The sequence below is a fragment of the Scomber scombrus genome, chromosome 3, assembly GCF_963691925.1.
Source record: "Scomber scombrus chromosome 3, fScoSco1.1, whole genome shotgun sequence".
In the NCBI taxonomy this organism is placed as follows: domain Eukaryota; kingdom Metazoa; phylum Chordata; class Actinopteri; order Scombriformes; family Scombridae; genus Scomber; species Scomber scombrus.
In genome coordinates this window covers 3506761-3519961 of record NC_084972.1, presented here as the reverse complement: position 1 = coordinate 3519961, position 13201 = coordinate 3506761, and the positions used below count along the sequence as shown (strand labels likewise).

The 13201-nt window shown below is 41.6% G+C and overlaps 1 protein-coding gene across 1 annotated transcript in view; it reads right to left on the bottom strand.

Moving 5' to 3' along the window:
- The window catches only part of LOC133978152 (copine-9-like), a 240085-nt gene that overhangs the window by 26534 nt on the left and 200350 nt on the right, over positions 1-13201 (bottom strand). Inside the window, exon 16 of the mRNA XM_062416514.1 lies at positions 9309-9490. Within this exon, the coding sequence (XP_062272498.1) occupies positions 9309-9490 (182 nt within the window). The remainder of the gene's footprint in view (positions 1-9308; positions 9491-13201) is intronic.

Here is a 13201-nt window from a genome sequence, read left to right as displayed (position 1 = left end):
CTGCTCCGTTATACATAAGTGGAGACATTGTGGAGCGAGTGCCTTCCTTTAAATTCGTATGCACACACATCTCCCAGGACCGCACATGGACGCATCACACCACTGCACTTGTGAAGAAGGCATAGCAGCGACTGTACTTTTGGCGCTTTTCCACTATACAGTTCTAGCACTACTCGACTCGACTCAGTTTTTTTTGCGTTTCCACTAGGGATAGTACCTGGTACCTGGTACTTTTGCTATGACAACCCCGCCCACATTGAGTAGGTACTATAGTAATGGAAAAGGTTGTTCCTGGTACCAAACAGAGTCGAGACGAGCCGAGTAGTGCTGGAACTGTATAGTGGAAAAGCGCCATTTGTGAGAACATTGAAAATCCAGACTGTCCCAGGAGCTGCTTGTGTCCTTTTGTCGCTGCTGTATTGAGAACATCCTGACATATGACATGCTGCTGTGCTTTTACCGGCTGCACTGCTGCCAATAGGAATGCCCTCCAGAGGGTCGTCAAGTCGGCCCAAAACATCATTTGAACACAGCTTCCAGCACTCAAGGTCTTGCACAAAAGCCGCTGTCTTCGTAAGGCCACAAACATAATGAAGGACTCTTCCCACCCAGGACACCAACACTTCACCCTGATGCCCTCTGGAAAGCCATACAGGGCCATGAGATCTCGTATACTTTGTATGCATCTCGGCTGGGACAGCTATGCAATTAAGTTTGAACTGCTGCTCTAATTCTGAGCACATTTGTATTATAATTATCTATTTAATAGGCATTTTTATATTCTCCCTTTTCTTTTTACCCTAGTGTATTTTATGTGTCACATCGTTTGCTGGTTTATGTTATTGTCTGTTGCTGTTTTTATGTGTATTAGCCACAGAGATTACACAATTTCCTTGTACTGCTGTGCAATGACAATAAAGGAATTGAATTGAATTGAATTGAATTGAATTGAATTGAATTGAAATGAATTGAATTGAATTGAATTGAAAACTTCTCTTTTACATGTGTACCAGTTTGTTCCAAGTCAGATTCTGCAAACCTTTCTAAATGCACAAACTCTCAAATTGCTTGTTGAATTAGAGGTCAAAATTCGTATGCAGAAATTAGCAAATATCTCTTAACCTTCCTCCAGTGTGCGGGACAAATTATATCCATTTACAACTTTCATAAATCATAAATATTGTGTTTTTCATGTTGTGTTCTAATGATTTCCTCCACAGAAGGTATTTGAACATATACAATTACTGATCACCACTTTCATTGAATATGGAGTGGTTTAATAAACATTGTTACATCTGTGGTGTTCCTGGTCAAAAATGACCACCATGGGAAATGATTGGGTAAGACTCTACTATGTTCATCTATTAGAGCGGTGGTCTCCAACTCTGCTCCTGGAGAGCTACTGCCCTGCATGTTTTAGGTATCTCTGCACTCTAACACACCTGATTCTAATTATTAACTCGTTATCAAGCAGCTGAAGCTAGTCAAGGGTTTGCTATGGAGTTCATTATTGGAATCAGGTGTTTTAGAGTGCGGAGATACCTAAAACATGCAGGGCAGTAGCTCTCCAGGAGCAGGGCTGGTGACTAGGACATTAGATGGAAAACATCCCCGCATGATACTAAACAGGATCAGGAGCGCCATCGACCCTCACCTGAGGGAGAGCCAAAATGGTTTTCGCGAGGGGAGATCCACCACAGCCCAGATCCTGGCACTAAGGAGAATGATCGAGGAGGTGAAGAAGGATAACCTGACAGCTGTACTGTGCTTTATCGACTTCAACAAGGCATTTGATTCGATCCACAGAGGCACGATGGTGAAGATCCTTAAGGCCTACGGTGTTCCTCCCAACCTACTCCGGGCTATTGAGACCTTGCACGCAGGAACAAGGTCCAAGGTGGTTACCCTTGATGGCAACACTGAGGAGTTTGATATCCTGGCTGGAGTAATGCAAGGGGACACACTAGCCCCCTTCCTCTTCATCATAGTCCTGGATTACGCGCTCAGAAAAGCCATTAGTGGGCGGGAGCAGGACCTCGGCTTCACCCTAACCCCAAGGAGGTCAAAGCGACACCCTGCAGTTGTCCTGACAGACCTGGACTACGCGGATGACATCAGCCTGCTCTCCAACAACGTGGAGCAAGCACAGGAACTCCTGAACAGAGTGGAGCTGGAGTGCGCCAAGGTTGGCCTTAGGCTAAACGCCAAGAAAACAGAGGTCATCACCTACAACATCTCACCGGAGCATCAACCGCTGACAACAACTGGTGGCACTGTGCTGAAGGAAGTCGAGGACTTCAAGTATCTGGGCTCATGGGTCAACTCAACCGAGCAGGACCTAAAGGTGAGGAAGGCACTCGCATTGAGGGCCCTGAACGGCATGACCTGTGTATGGAACTCCAACCTCCCCCGTCAAATAAAACTCAGCTTCTTCTATGCAACGGTAGAGTCTGTTCTCCTCTACGGCAGCGAATGCTGGTCCCTGAAGCCAACCTTGCAGAAGTCTTTAGACGGGTGCTACACCAGAGTGCTGCGTGCAGTACTTAACATCAGCAAGAGTACACATCTTACCAACGGTATCCTGTATGAAGGAATACCAAGGGTTAGCGAGAAAGTAGCTGTCAGGAGAATGAGACTGGCAGGACACTGCCAAAGACACCAAGAGCTGCCAGCCAGCAAATTGGTACTATTGGAACCAACCCATGGGCATCGGTCTCGAGGACGTCCTACACTAACATATGTGGATGTACTCAAGAAGGATGCAGGAGCGCAAAGTACCAATGAACTGGCCAGATGTATGGAGAATCGGGATGACTGGAAGCAACGATGGAGGGCTCGTCTGAGGATGACCTAGAGAGATCCCCATGTGAGCTACACCTTCCAGACCAAACTGTTTCATATCTTCACACAGACCTGATGTATAAAGCTTGATTTGCACCCTCTTCTCATTTTATGAATGAGGAGATGACTGATGGGGTGATTTTCTGTCAGAGAGGCTCTTGACCATGTTACTCATGTTAACCACTAGTCTGAGACATTGTTTCATGGCTTTAAAAAGTCTTAAATTACATTTGGTGATGATGTATGTTTCTTGTGTTAATATAAGAGCAGTTAAATAAGAAGGCAGCTACAAACACTGAAAGGAAGGTTAAATGACTGGTATGTGTGCTGTTTCAGGTTGAAACTGTTTGTTCGATTGCTTCTTGCATGAAGCCTGTATTGTTGTGAGCTGTAGAGATATGAACACAGATGTTGTTTTTTCCATTGGATTCAGCTTGTGTCTGTTTCACATTAATTAAGAGTTAACCTAAAGAAAGGTTGTCTGGAAGTCTGGTATAGATCTTCTTTTACATTTAAATGTCAGTATTTTATAAATCATTGGAAGAGCTCCATGGAACTGAGAGTGCCGGCTGCAGACCTCTAAAGGAAGTCCACCTCTCTCTCTGCTACTGTCATAAAACCAACCCACTCTCTCCTGGATCTGATGATGGAGATTTGATGGTGAGGAATCTGGTAGAAGGTTAGGGTTAGGGTTAGGGTTAGTGCCTGCTGGATATTTCTGAGGATTGTTTTTCTTTAAGAGAAAATAAAATATAGCAATGTACTGTTTGGTTGTGCTACTACTACTAGTGGAAAAAATTGACAATTAATGGACATTTTTTGTTATTAAGAAAAAGTAACATACTGCCCAACACTGCATACAAATAAACCTAGAGAGATATTCTGAATCAGAACATTTTCAGTATATTGAAACAAACTTCCTGTCAAAAGGATTTAGTTCCACCTCCTGAGCAGCTCATCCTTAGCGATGGAGAGAACAGTGGAAACAAACACAGAACCTGTGATGATGGCTAAACTCTATGTTAAGTTCTTGTAGTGGAAAAAGACCTATTTGTGCCATGTTGACAGTAAGCAATTTTGACAGTTACTGTAAAAGCTTTAGAGTGCTTTCACAAGAAATAACAGGCTTATACAACATAGATACTCAAAGAATGAGAACTGTGCCGATTTCCAATTTGAAAAAATATTCACAAATAATGAAGATTTTCCAGTTCAATTAATACTTTATTTTGTTATTTTACTACACTACCATCCACAATATATTTTACTTTTCATCCATTTTGAGTAGATGATACATTTTATTTTCCTTTTATGGTATTTTTAAGCACGCTACATTTTGTTATTTCTCACCGTGTAGACACTTCAGACTCCAAACTCTTAGATAATTAGAAGATGTATAGTGTGAAATAGAGACACAGCTGAAGTGTGTGTTCAGCAGTGGCTCTGTTATGATAAAGGATGGATGTTGTTTGCAAAGTATCACACATATTCATACTGTAAAGGAGGAGAACGATCCAACATGGTGTGAATGAAACTCACTGAAAGAATTTAGCACAACGTTTACACAGCACCAAGTGATAATGAAGCATTATTAAAATACTGGATGCTGATGTTGTTACAGTATTGCATTGGTGGGATAAGCAGCAGAGCTGAGTATGTGGGTTGTGCCCATGAAAAATTTGGCAAATCTTCTCTGCCAATGCTGAACAGCTTATTCTGCTGTTGACTCTTGTTTGGTGTTGTTTGGTGGATTGGATGACTGAAGTCTGAAGAAACAAGACATATTGGCAATTTAACAATGTATTCATTTAACAAACAGGGGCCTCCGTAGTGTGAGGAAGAACTATACACAGCCACAACAGCCTGGCAGCTCCCCCTCATGCTGGTCACCTGACTGCTCACACACTGCTGTGGGATGGCATCTCATTCTTCAACCAGCATTTGTTACAAGTCAGCCAACGTGGTTGTGTTGGTCACTCTGGCACCAACAGCGCGCCCAAGCTGATCCCACAAGTGTTCAATGGGGTTGAGGTCAGGACTGCTGGCAGGCCATTCCATCATTTCCACTCCCAAATTGAAGAGGTACTCTCTGATAAACCTGCTCTGTGGGGGAGTGTTGTCATCTTGGAGGACAGAGTTCGGTCCCAGACTGTGGAGATATGGGATTGCCACTGGTTGCACAATCTCATCTGGATATCTCTCTGCATTGAGATTGCCACCAATGATGACAAGCCTAGTTTTTCCAGTGATTGAGATGCTGCCCCACACCATCACACTGCCTCCACCAAAGTAGGCAGAGAAGATTTGACACATTTTTCATGGGCGCAACCCACATACTCAGCTCTGCTGCTCATCCCACAAATGCATGTTCCTTACAAATGTGGCTCCATTTAAAAGGGAAATAAACAGGCTTTACAAAGGTTATACGATTTATTGCCACGAAGCACTGTTACAACAAAGAAATTATCTACCAAACACAAATGTCCTTACTTTTTGTGCTATGTTTACATACATATCAGATCTTGGTCACTTTTGGGGACATTCCACAGACTTACATTCATTTCCTGGAGACTCACCATAACCCGAACCTTAACCGCTGACCCCAAAATCAACATTTTCTCTACTTTGTCAACAATTGGACAAACTGTCTCTAATTAATTATGTCTCCAGAAGTCACCTATGACAGTACACACACACACACACACACACACACACACACACACACACACACACACACACACACACACACACATATCAGATCATGGTCACTCGGGGACACAGCTTTTGTCCCCAATTGGATGAACTGTCTCCAACTAACTGTTCTTAAATCTGAAAATATGTCTCCAAGAGTCACCTATGACAGTACACACACACACACACACACACACACACACACACACACACACACACACACACACACACACACACACACACACACACACACACACACACACACACACATACAGACATATCAGATCATGGCCACTTTTGGGGACACAGCTTTTGTGCCCAATTGGACAAGCTGTCCAAAACTAACTGGTCTTATGTCTGAAAATATGTCTCCAAAAGTAGCCTATGACAGAACAAACACATACACACACACACTCTGGGGTTTTCCTCCATCTCCCTCCAAGATTACTTTTTAATTATTTCCTGTGAGACAAAAGTTTTTGTTGAATAATATGTATTTCTTCAAAGTATCAAAAACAGAATTAGAGGACCATGTTAATTAAGCGCTAACACAGAGGAGCTATGGCTCCGAGTTAATCAGTGTCAAATAATACTCCTGAAAGACAAATATTTGATCTAACACCCTTGTGAAAGCTTCAAGGGACAGCGATTCTTCATTCATTGCAAATGTAAGCTATTTAAAATGGCACACTCTCATGTTTATAAGGAGATAATATATGCAAGAATATATATAAGGTTAATTAATTATTATGACCTTAATATGAACTTGTGATGTGTCTAATTAAAGGGGCCAGCCTCATTTTCTCATTTTGAATATAAACATTAAATCTGCGCTGGTTATTGTCTCACTGTACTCCTAATCTGATTTGTGTGAACCATACATCGCATCGTGAGTCAAAACACTAAAACTTTTACATTTGATAAACACCGGATTTCTCAATGTGCTTTCACCGATCTCCAAACAATACATTCCTAATTAGAGTTGCCTTAGCATGACGCAACGCAGGGATTTGTCACGCTGAGGTGAACTCTAATTGGTAGAGCTGATTGAGCCGCCGCCACCGCTCGCGTGGAAAGCAGCAAAGTCACACAAAAGCCGATGACTCCAGACAAGCCAGATGCTGACGGTCTCGTCCAACCACTGACTTCTGACAGGGAGGGGGGGGGGGGGGGGGGGGGGGGGGGGTCTGGAGGATCAGGGGATTTGACAAACGTGATTGAAAGTGACAGTTTCAGGTCGAAGGAACTTGGATAAGAAATGTCTCTAATGAAAGATCTGAGGCGTGTCATTGAAGGTGCTTACACCCTCATCTTCTTCAATAATCTATTTCATTTCAATTAAATTATCTTGCTGCCTCGCAACAGCAGCACATGCATACAAAACTCTTTTTATCTTCTTCTCTCACCCACTTTTCTCTTGTTTCTTCTTAAGTAAGCGTCCAGGGAGTCGGTCATTTGCAATCCAAGGATAAAGTCATTATTTTTTCATTTTGCTGCTTTGGTAATTGCTATTGTTGCCGTTCTATTTGCTGGCAACGCAACGCTCAGCAACATACCATCAGAATGTCTGTGAGTCTGCTCGCTATTCTTTGTCCACCACCCCATCAAACAGATGAACTTCTATTCTCTCGGCGTGCCGGCATGATTCACAGTGTTTTCTTCCTCCCACCTTTTGTTCCTTTTCCTCTGCCTCAGTCAGCCACTTCACAAGACTACTCCACAGCGCTTACAGCTTGTGGGATTGTGCAACCTTTCCTTTCATTGACTTAACAAGCTGTGCAGCTGAATTGCTCCGTACATTGCGGGGTTGTACTTTCACAAAGCTAAATCGGGTTAGACAGGAAAGGCATCTTGCTAATTCCAATCAGTAAAATGAAAAAATAACTAATTTGAGCATGCATGTTAATGAAGGTGTTTACATGCACATAAGTATCCTGCTTTTGATTTCATTCTGGATACAGCATGACTCTATCTGACTCTATCTCAGCATGCAGGTTTCTAATTCTCTGTGTCCACTTATTTATTATTCCCTCAAGATGTCAGCCTCTTATTTCTCTTCAGTGACGATGTTAAGAAACCAGAATCAAGTGTGTCCCTGCCACAGTGTTCTGCTCTCTGTTGTAATAAGTCATCCACGTATCAATGTAGTTCTGTAGAGCAGGGATGTCAAACATGAGGGCCAGAAACAGCCCACAGACGGGTCCATTCCGGCCCACTTTCCTTACTCTCTTCTTTTCTTTCTTTCTTTCTTTCTTTCTTTCTTTCTTTCTTTCTTTCTTTCTTTCTTTCTTTCTTTCTTTCTTTCTTTCTTTCTTTCTTTCTTTCTTTCCTTCCTTCCTTCCTTCCTTCCTTCCTTCCTTCCATCTGTCTTCCCACCTTACTTCCATCTTTCCTTTCTGTCTTCTTTTCCTTCCTTCCTTCCATCTGTTCTTCCTCCCTTTGTTCCTTCCTTCCCTCTTTTCTTCACTCCTTCCTTCCATCTGTTCTTCCTCCCTTTGTTCCTTCCTACCTTCTTTTCTTCACTCCTTCCTTCCATCTTTCCTTCCTGTCTTCTTTTCACTCTTTCCGTCCCTGTAGTCCTGTAGAGCAGGGATGTCAAACATGTGGGCCGTGGGCCAGAAACAGCCCGCAGAGGGGTCCAATCCAGCCCACTTTCCATCCTCTCTTCTTTTCCTTCCTCCCTTTCTGCCTTCATTCCTTTCTTCCATCTTTTTAATGGTCCGGCCCACATGAGATCAAATTGGTCAGTATGTGGCCCCTGAAATAAATGAGTTTGACCCTCCTGCTGTAGGGAGTGCAGGGCAGGACTAGACTTGGTCTGGTAGAATCCTTTTAAAGTTCATACTTTATTTAGCCCTTTATCATAATGTACTTTGTACCTCTAAAAAAGTACATTATATCACAGCAGTTATGTAATGATACTTGCAGTCAGTTCACTCTGATGTGCTAGATAAAAACAGCTTTTCTGATTAAATACTACATGGATCTTATTTTTGTAGTTTTGACCATAATTTCTACCTATTAAAAGGTAATCTGGTGACATCACTACAGCAAACTCAGACAGGGTAATACATGCACAGACAAACAATCAGACAGTGGTAATTAAGCCAGTTTATCAAATTATCCAAACTTCTCTATTCTGAATAAAACTGAAATGTCTTTACTTCTCTTTATTTGTGCAGGACAATGTGTGTGTGTGTGTGTGTGTGTGTGTGTGTGTGTGTGTGTGTGTGTGTGTGTGTGTGTGTGTGTGTGTGTGTGTGTGTTCAACTACAGTAAACAGTGACAGTTATTCTAATGTGTATTACTAATAGATCTGATGGTCAAATCTACCAAAATAAGACCTGTGTTGTCATAAAGTGGAATTTTAGCTAATAACCACTGATACAGTTTTGTTCTTGTTTTGCTTGATCCTCCTTTTTGACTGGACAGAATGTTTGACTGTATTTTGATTTGGCCAGTCAACCTTGAAGAAAGTCCAAAAAAGAAGTGGGCTCCACATCAGCAGCCAGCGAGAACTTACATCTGACAGATGGACACATTTCACATCCTGGCAGTGATTTAATCAGAGCTGACACAGGTCAGCCATAAATACAACCTTACACACGCTTTTTAAAAAAACAAGTTCAAGCTGTTAAACTTTCTACGCTATTGCAAAAATATGCTGAACATGTGAAAACAGATCATTAACTAAAGTTTCTGTTAGTCAGTATTCACACAGAGACAGCAAAACTCTCTTTTCTGCCTCTCTCTGTCTCTGCAACAGCGTGTCTTACCAGTGGGAAGGCGTGGGAGATCTTGCCATCAGGGGGAAGTTTGGCTCCGAAGCCGTAGGCTGGGAAGAGTTTGTCACTGTCGTAGTCCTGGATGATCTCCCCCACCGCCTTCAAGGCCATGGCGTATGCATTCATCTGGTAGGGACTCATGTAGTGCAGAGAGGTGGGCTGCGAGGGGTTACCTAGAGAGAGAAGCACCATCAGACATACACACACACCACACACACACACACACTGATTTTGAAAAACTAAATAGGCTATGAGGCACGCAGCAACACTGACAAAGTAGATTTTTAGCAGGGCTGGGCAAGTAATGAAAATTTGAGTCACATTTGTTGAGTTCGATGCATTTATTCTCTGGTACAGGCTGCTGCCTACTGCTTTAATTTACCTCAAAGTACAACCAATTTAACCCTATAAGCCTGAGTGCACAACCAGTTAGAGTTTGCTGTGTGGGCTCTAGTCTAACTTGGAATGGAAAAAAATGACTCAGATGTTGAGGAAATGTACGCTGTGAGTGTGTGTGCGTTTGTGTTTGTGGATGTGCATGTATGTGTGTGCAGATGAGAAAGAGCCAATACAGAAAAAAGAGGCCATGTTGGTTGTGTAAGTACACTTAGGCATCAGTGTGTATGGGGGAATAGCAATCTAAATATAAATAAATATAAATGGTGGAGACAGTGAGATTGATGTCAGAGTGGACTCACAGTAGCAGTAAACCATGAATGTCACAGTGAATGTTCAGTATGAGCTACAGCTTGTCAGAACATACATGCAACACATATTTTTTAAAAAACAACCAGAGCTCCTGATTTTTGTTTACCAGCTGCTGAGTGAAGTGACAGGAGGTATCACAGAGGTTAGATACAAGCTCAGACCTGGAGCAGTAAAGCATTGCTGCCCACAGTCTGAAGGTGGACACGGGTTGTTTTAGATGCAGTAGTCTATCTAGTAAATTGTTTGTTAGAATAATGTCACCCTATCCTCTACAACAAGAGTGGGCAACATTATTTTTTCCAGATGGCCATAATGTCTTAGATAGACCAGGCAGCCATTGGACAATTAAATTGAAACATAATCATTACATGAGTGTGGTAGACATGACAGGTTGCTTTACAATAGGATATCTGCCAGCCCAGAAGGCTTGGCTCCTTGTTCCAAAAAACAAGAACTTTCTGGCATAAAATGTTACAGTGAAAAGATTACTTATATAAAACAAACCACTTAAATGCAGTATCAACGTTTAAATGAGTCTACCTCTTGCCAATTACCTGCATATGAAGGTCACTGATTAAACACATTGCATCATGTTATAAATATGGAGTCAGGGCAGACTGTTTTACAATGATCAAAATGTAATATTTACCATCAGAGCTCATACTTGCATCAGTGAATGAAGACAATATTAATATTCACAGACTCTCATTAAGAGCAAATACACCATCATATTCATGAATACATTAACATTACTCACTTTAATCATGTTCTGTTCTGTTATTACTTGTGCAACTGTGTGAGACTATTACTTGGATAGCTAACTCAAACTTTAATACCACTGCAGTCCAGACCTGCATCACTGAGTGAAGAAAAAGATGAGGCTAATATTTGCTTTTAATGAACAAACACATTGTCTTATACATGAATATATTCATTCATTTTCTGTTCTGTTTTGTAACTGTAACTAACCAATGAGAATGAATTATAACAGATACATTTATGAATACCATTGTGTCATGAAAAGCATTGCCTACTCATATAATTTAACCTAATGGGAACAACTGAGATGGTCACTTTTGCAAGACCATCAAAGTTTGGTGTCATGCCTGATAGTGAAATATGCAACACAGAGGAAAAAATGTTTATCTAACAGCTGCGTGACTGTGACTTGTAGTTCATCACAGAAAGAGTTGGTTTGCACACATAAGCCAAGCCAAACTGTGTTTCCTTTGGTGAGTCATAGAAGTTGTCCAATGTGGATGTAGTGAACTTTTGTTTGAGAGTGAGTCACACTGGATGTTAAACACTTCTAGTTACACATCCAGAGGCACTTTCTTGCTGTCAAATGAAAGGGGGAGAAGACATCAGCTCCTGTTCACAATCTCAATCTTCGCAAAGTCGGCCAAACGCCAGTTGAACTGTGTGTGGAGGTCTATGATAAGTAGTGGTGTATCTGTCGGTGTGGCAGGGTGGCACATCCAGGGCGGCCAGAGTTGGGAAATATGTGAAGCCCTTGTTGGTCATTTGTTGGGAAACAGGAAAACAGGTCCACCTTGGCTTTGAATGCTCACACATATGAATACAGCTCGTGCACAAGTACATTCTTCCCCTGAAACTTCAGATCGAGGTTGTTCAGATGGACCATTACATCCACCCACCCAATCCAGATCTTGCAACTTTGCAAACTTGTCAGTTTTAACAACAGTCACAAGAAATGTCCCTATTTCTTCTCTCAACTCCCACACATTGTGAAACACCCTCCCCAGCCTCAGCCAGCAAACCTTTGAGTAGTACAGCACATTTGTGTGGTAAGTCTATGTGTTCTGTCTCACTTCCCTCCAGTAGATAGATGAGCTGGCGATGATTAACCTCTGATAAAGTTCACAAGTATCCCCATCATTTTAGGCACATGATCAAGTTACAGCACAGATTTATACAGAGATTCCTAGTGAATGATGCAGTGTAGGAAGGTCATCTCTAACTTGAAGTTCAAACAGCGTCCGACATTCTTCCTTAGTCCATGGTAGGTTTAGTCTCTACAAACATTCTTACACCTTGTCACAGAGGTCAGATCACTTTGTTGTCCTCCTCATTGACTCCATGGCAAGACAAACCTCCACTATTTCAAACCTGTCGTTGATCCCTCGAATGAAAATAGGTAGCTGGGCAGTTTCTTTGATTTCTGCGCTCTCATCCAGCACAGCATCAAGTGCTTTTACACGGCGAGTGACGGTGATGAGACAAATTGACGTTTTTGATCTTGTTGTCAAGTCACAGTATGCTAGCCCCCTTTATCGAGTCTTTCAAAATTTCACCATTAGAGAAAGACTTGCTCTGTTTAGCAAGCTTGTGTGACAGCAAGTAGCTAACTTTTGTCACCAATTCTTGGATGGTCGACCACTATTCTGTCTGGCAATTAAGTAACTAACTAGTTTCTAGTTTTCTAGTTAACTAGTTTCAGGGCTTTTTTCTTCTCTTTCCTATGATGACATGTTTTTGGCATAGTTAGCATGCTCAGTCAAAAATGTCTCTTGATGTCTCATTCCTTGAACACCGCGATACTCCCTTGTCATATCAAACTTATTGCCTTTGAGCTGATGAAATGTTTAGATTCACACTCTTGGTTAAAAATGTGTCAGTCAACGTGAGGCCTTTAGTCCAATCTGATTATAGACAGCGCCCTCTGTTGGAATCGAGTTAAATAGCAGTGCAGACACATCGTAGTTGTTCGCCTTGAGATTCATTAACATAATGAAGCCTTTTATTGTTTTTTGGGGGGGATCGTTTTGTTTTAGGGTACACATGGGCAACATGTGTAAAACATCTGACTAATGAAATAAGGAAATAACAGAAGCCATTAAGTTGTTATTAAAATCTATTTATTATCACTTATTGTGATAGGTGCAAGATATGTGACACACAGCAATATTTTACTTTGAATGCACTGTTTCAGCAAATTGTCCAGTACAACCATTAATAAGAGCTCCATGGTGCGAATGGAGAATCTTGTGCTCAGGTGTATTAAATAAACATCTAATTAATCATTACTGTAGTACATGTTACAGTTAATCATGATATACATTTTAGGTGATATCAATCAGCCCTCTGACTATATTCTTCTTTTATTAATTAATGAATACTACATTTTTATGTTCCTTTTGGCCAAATACCCCAGA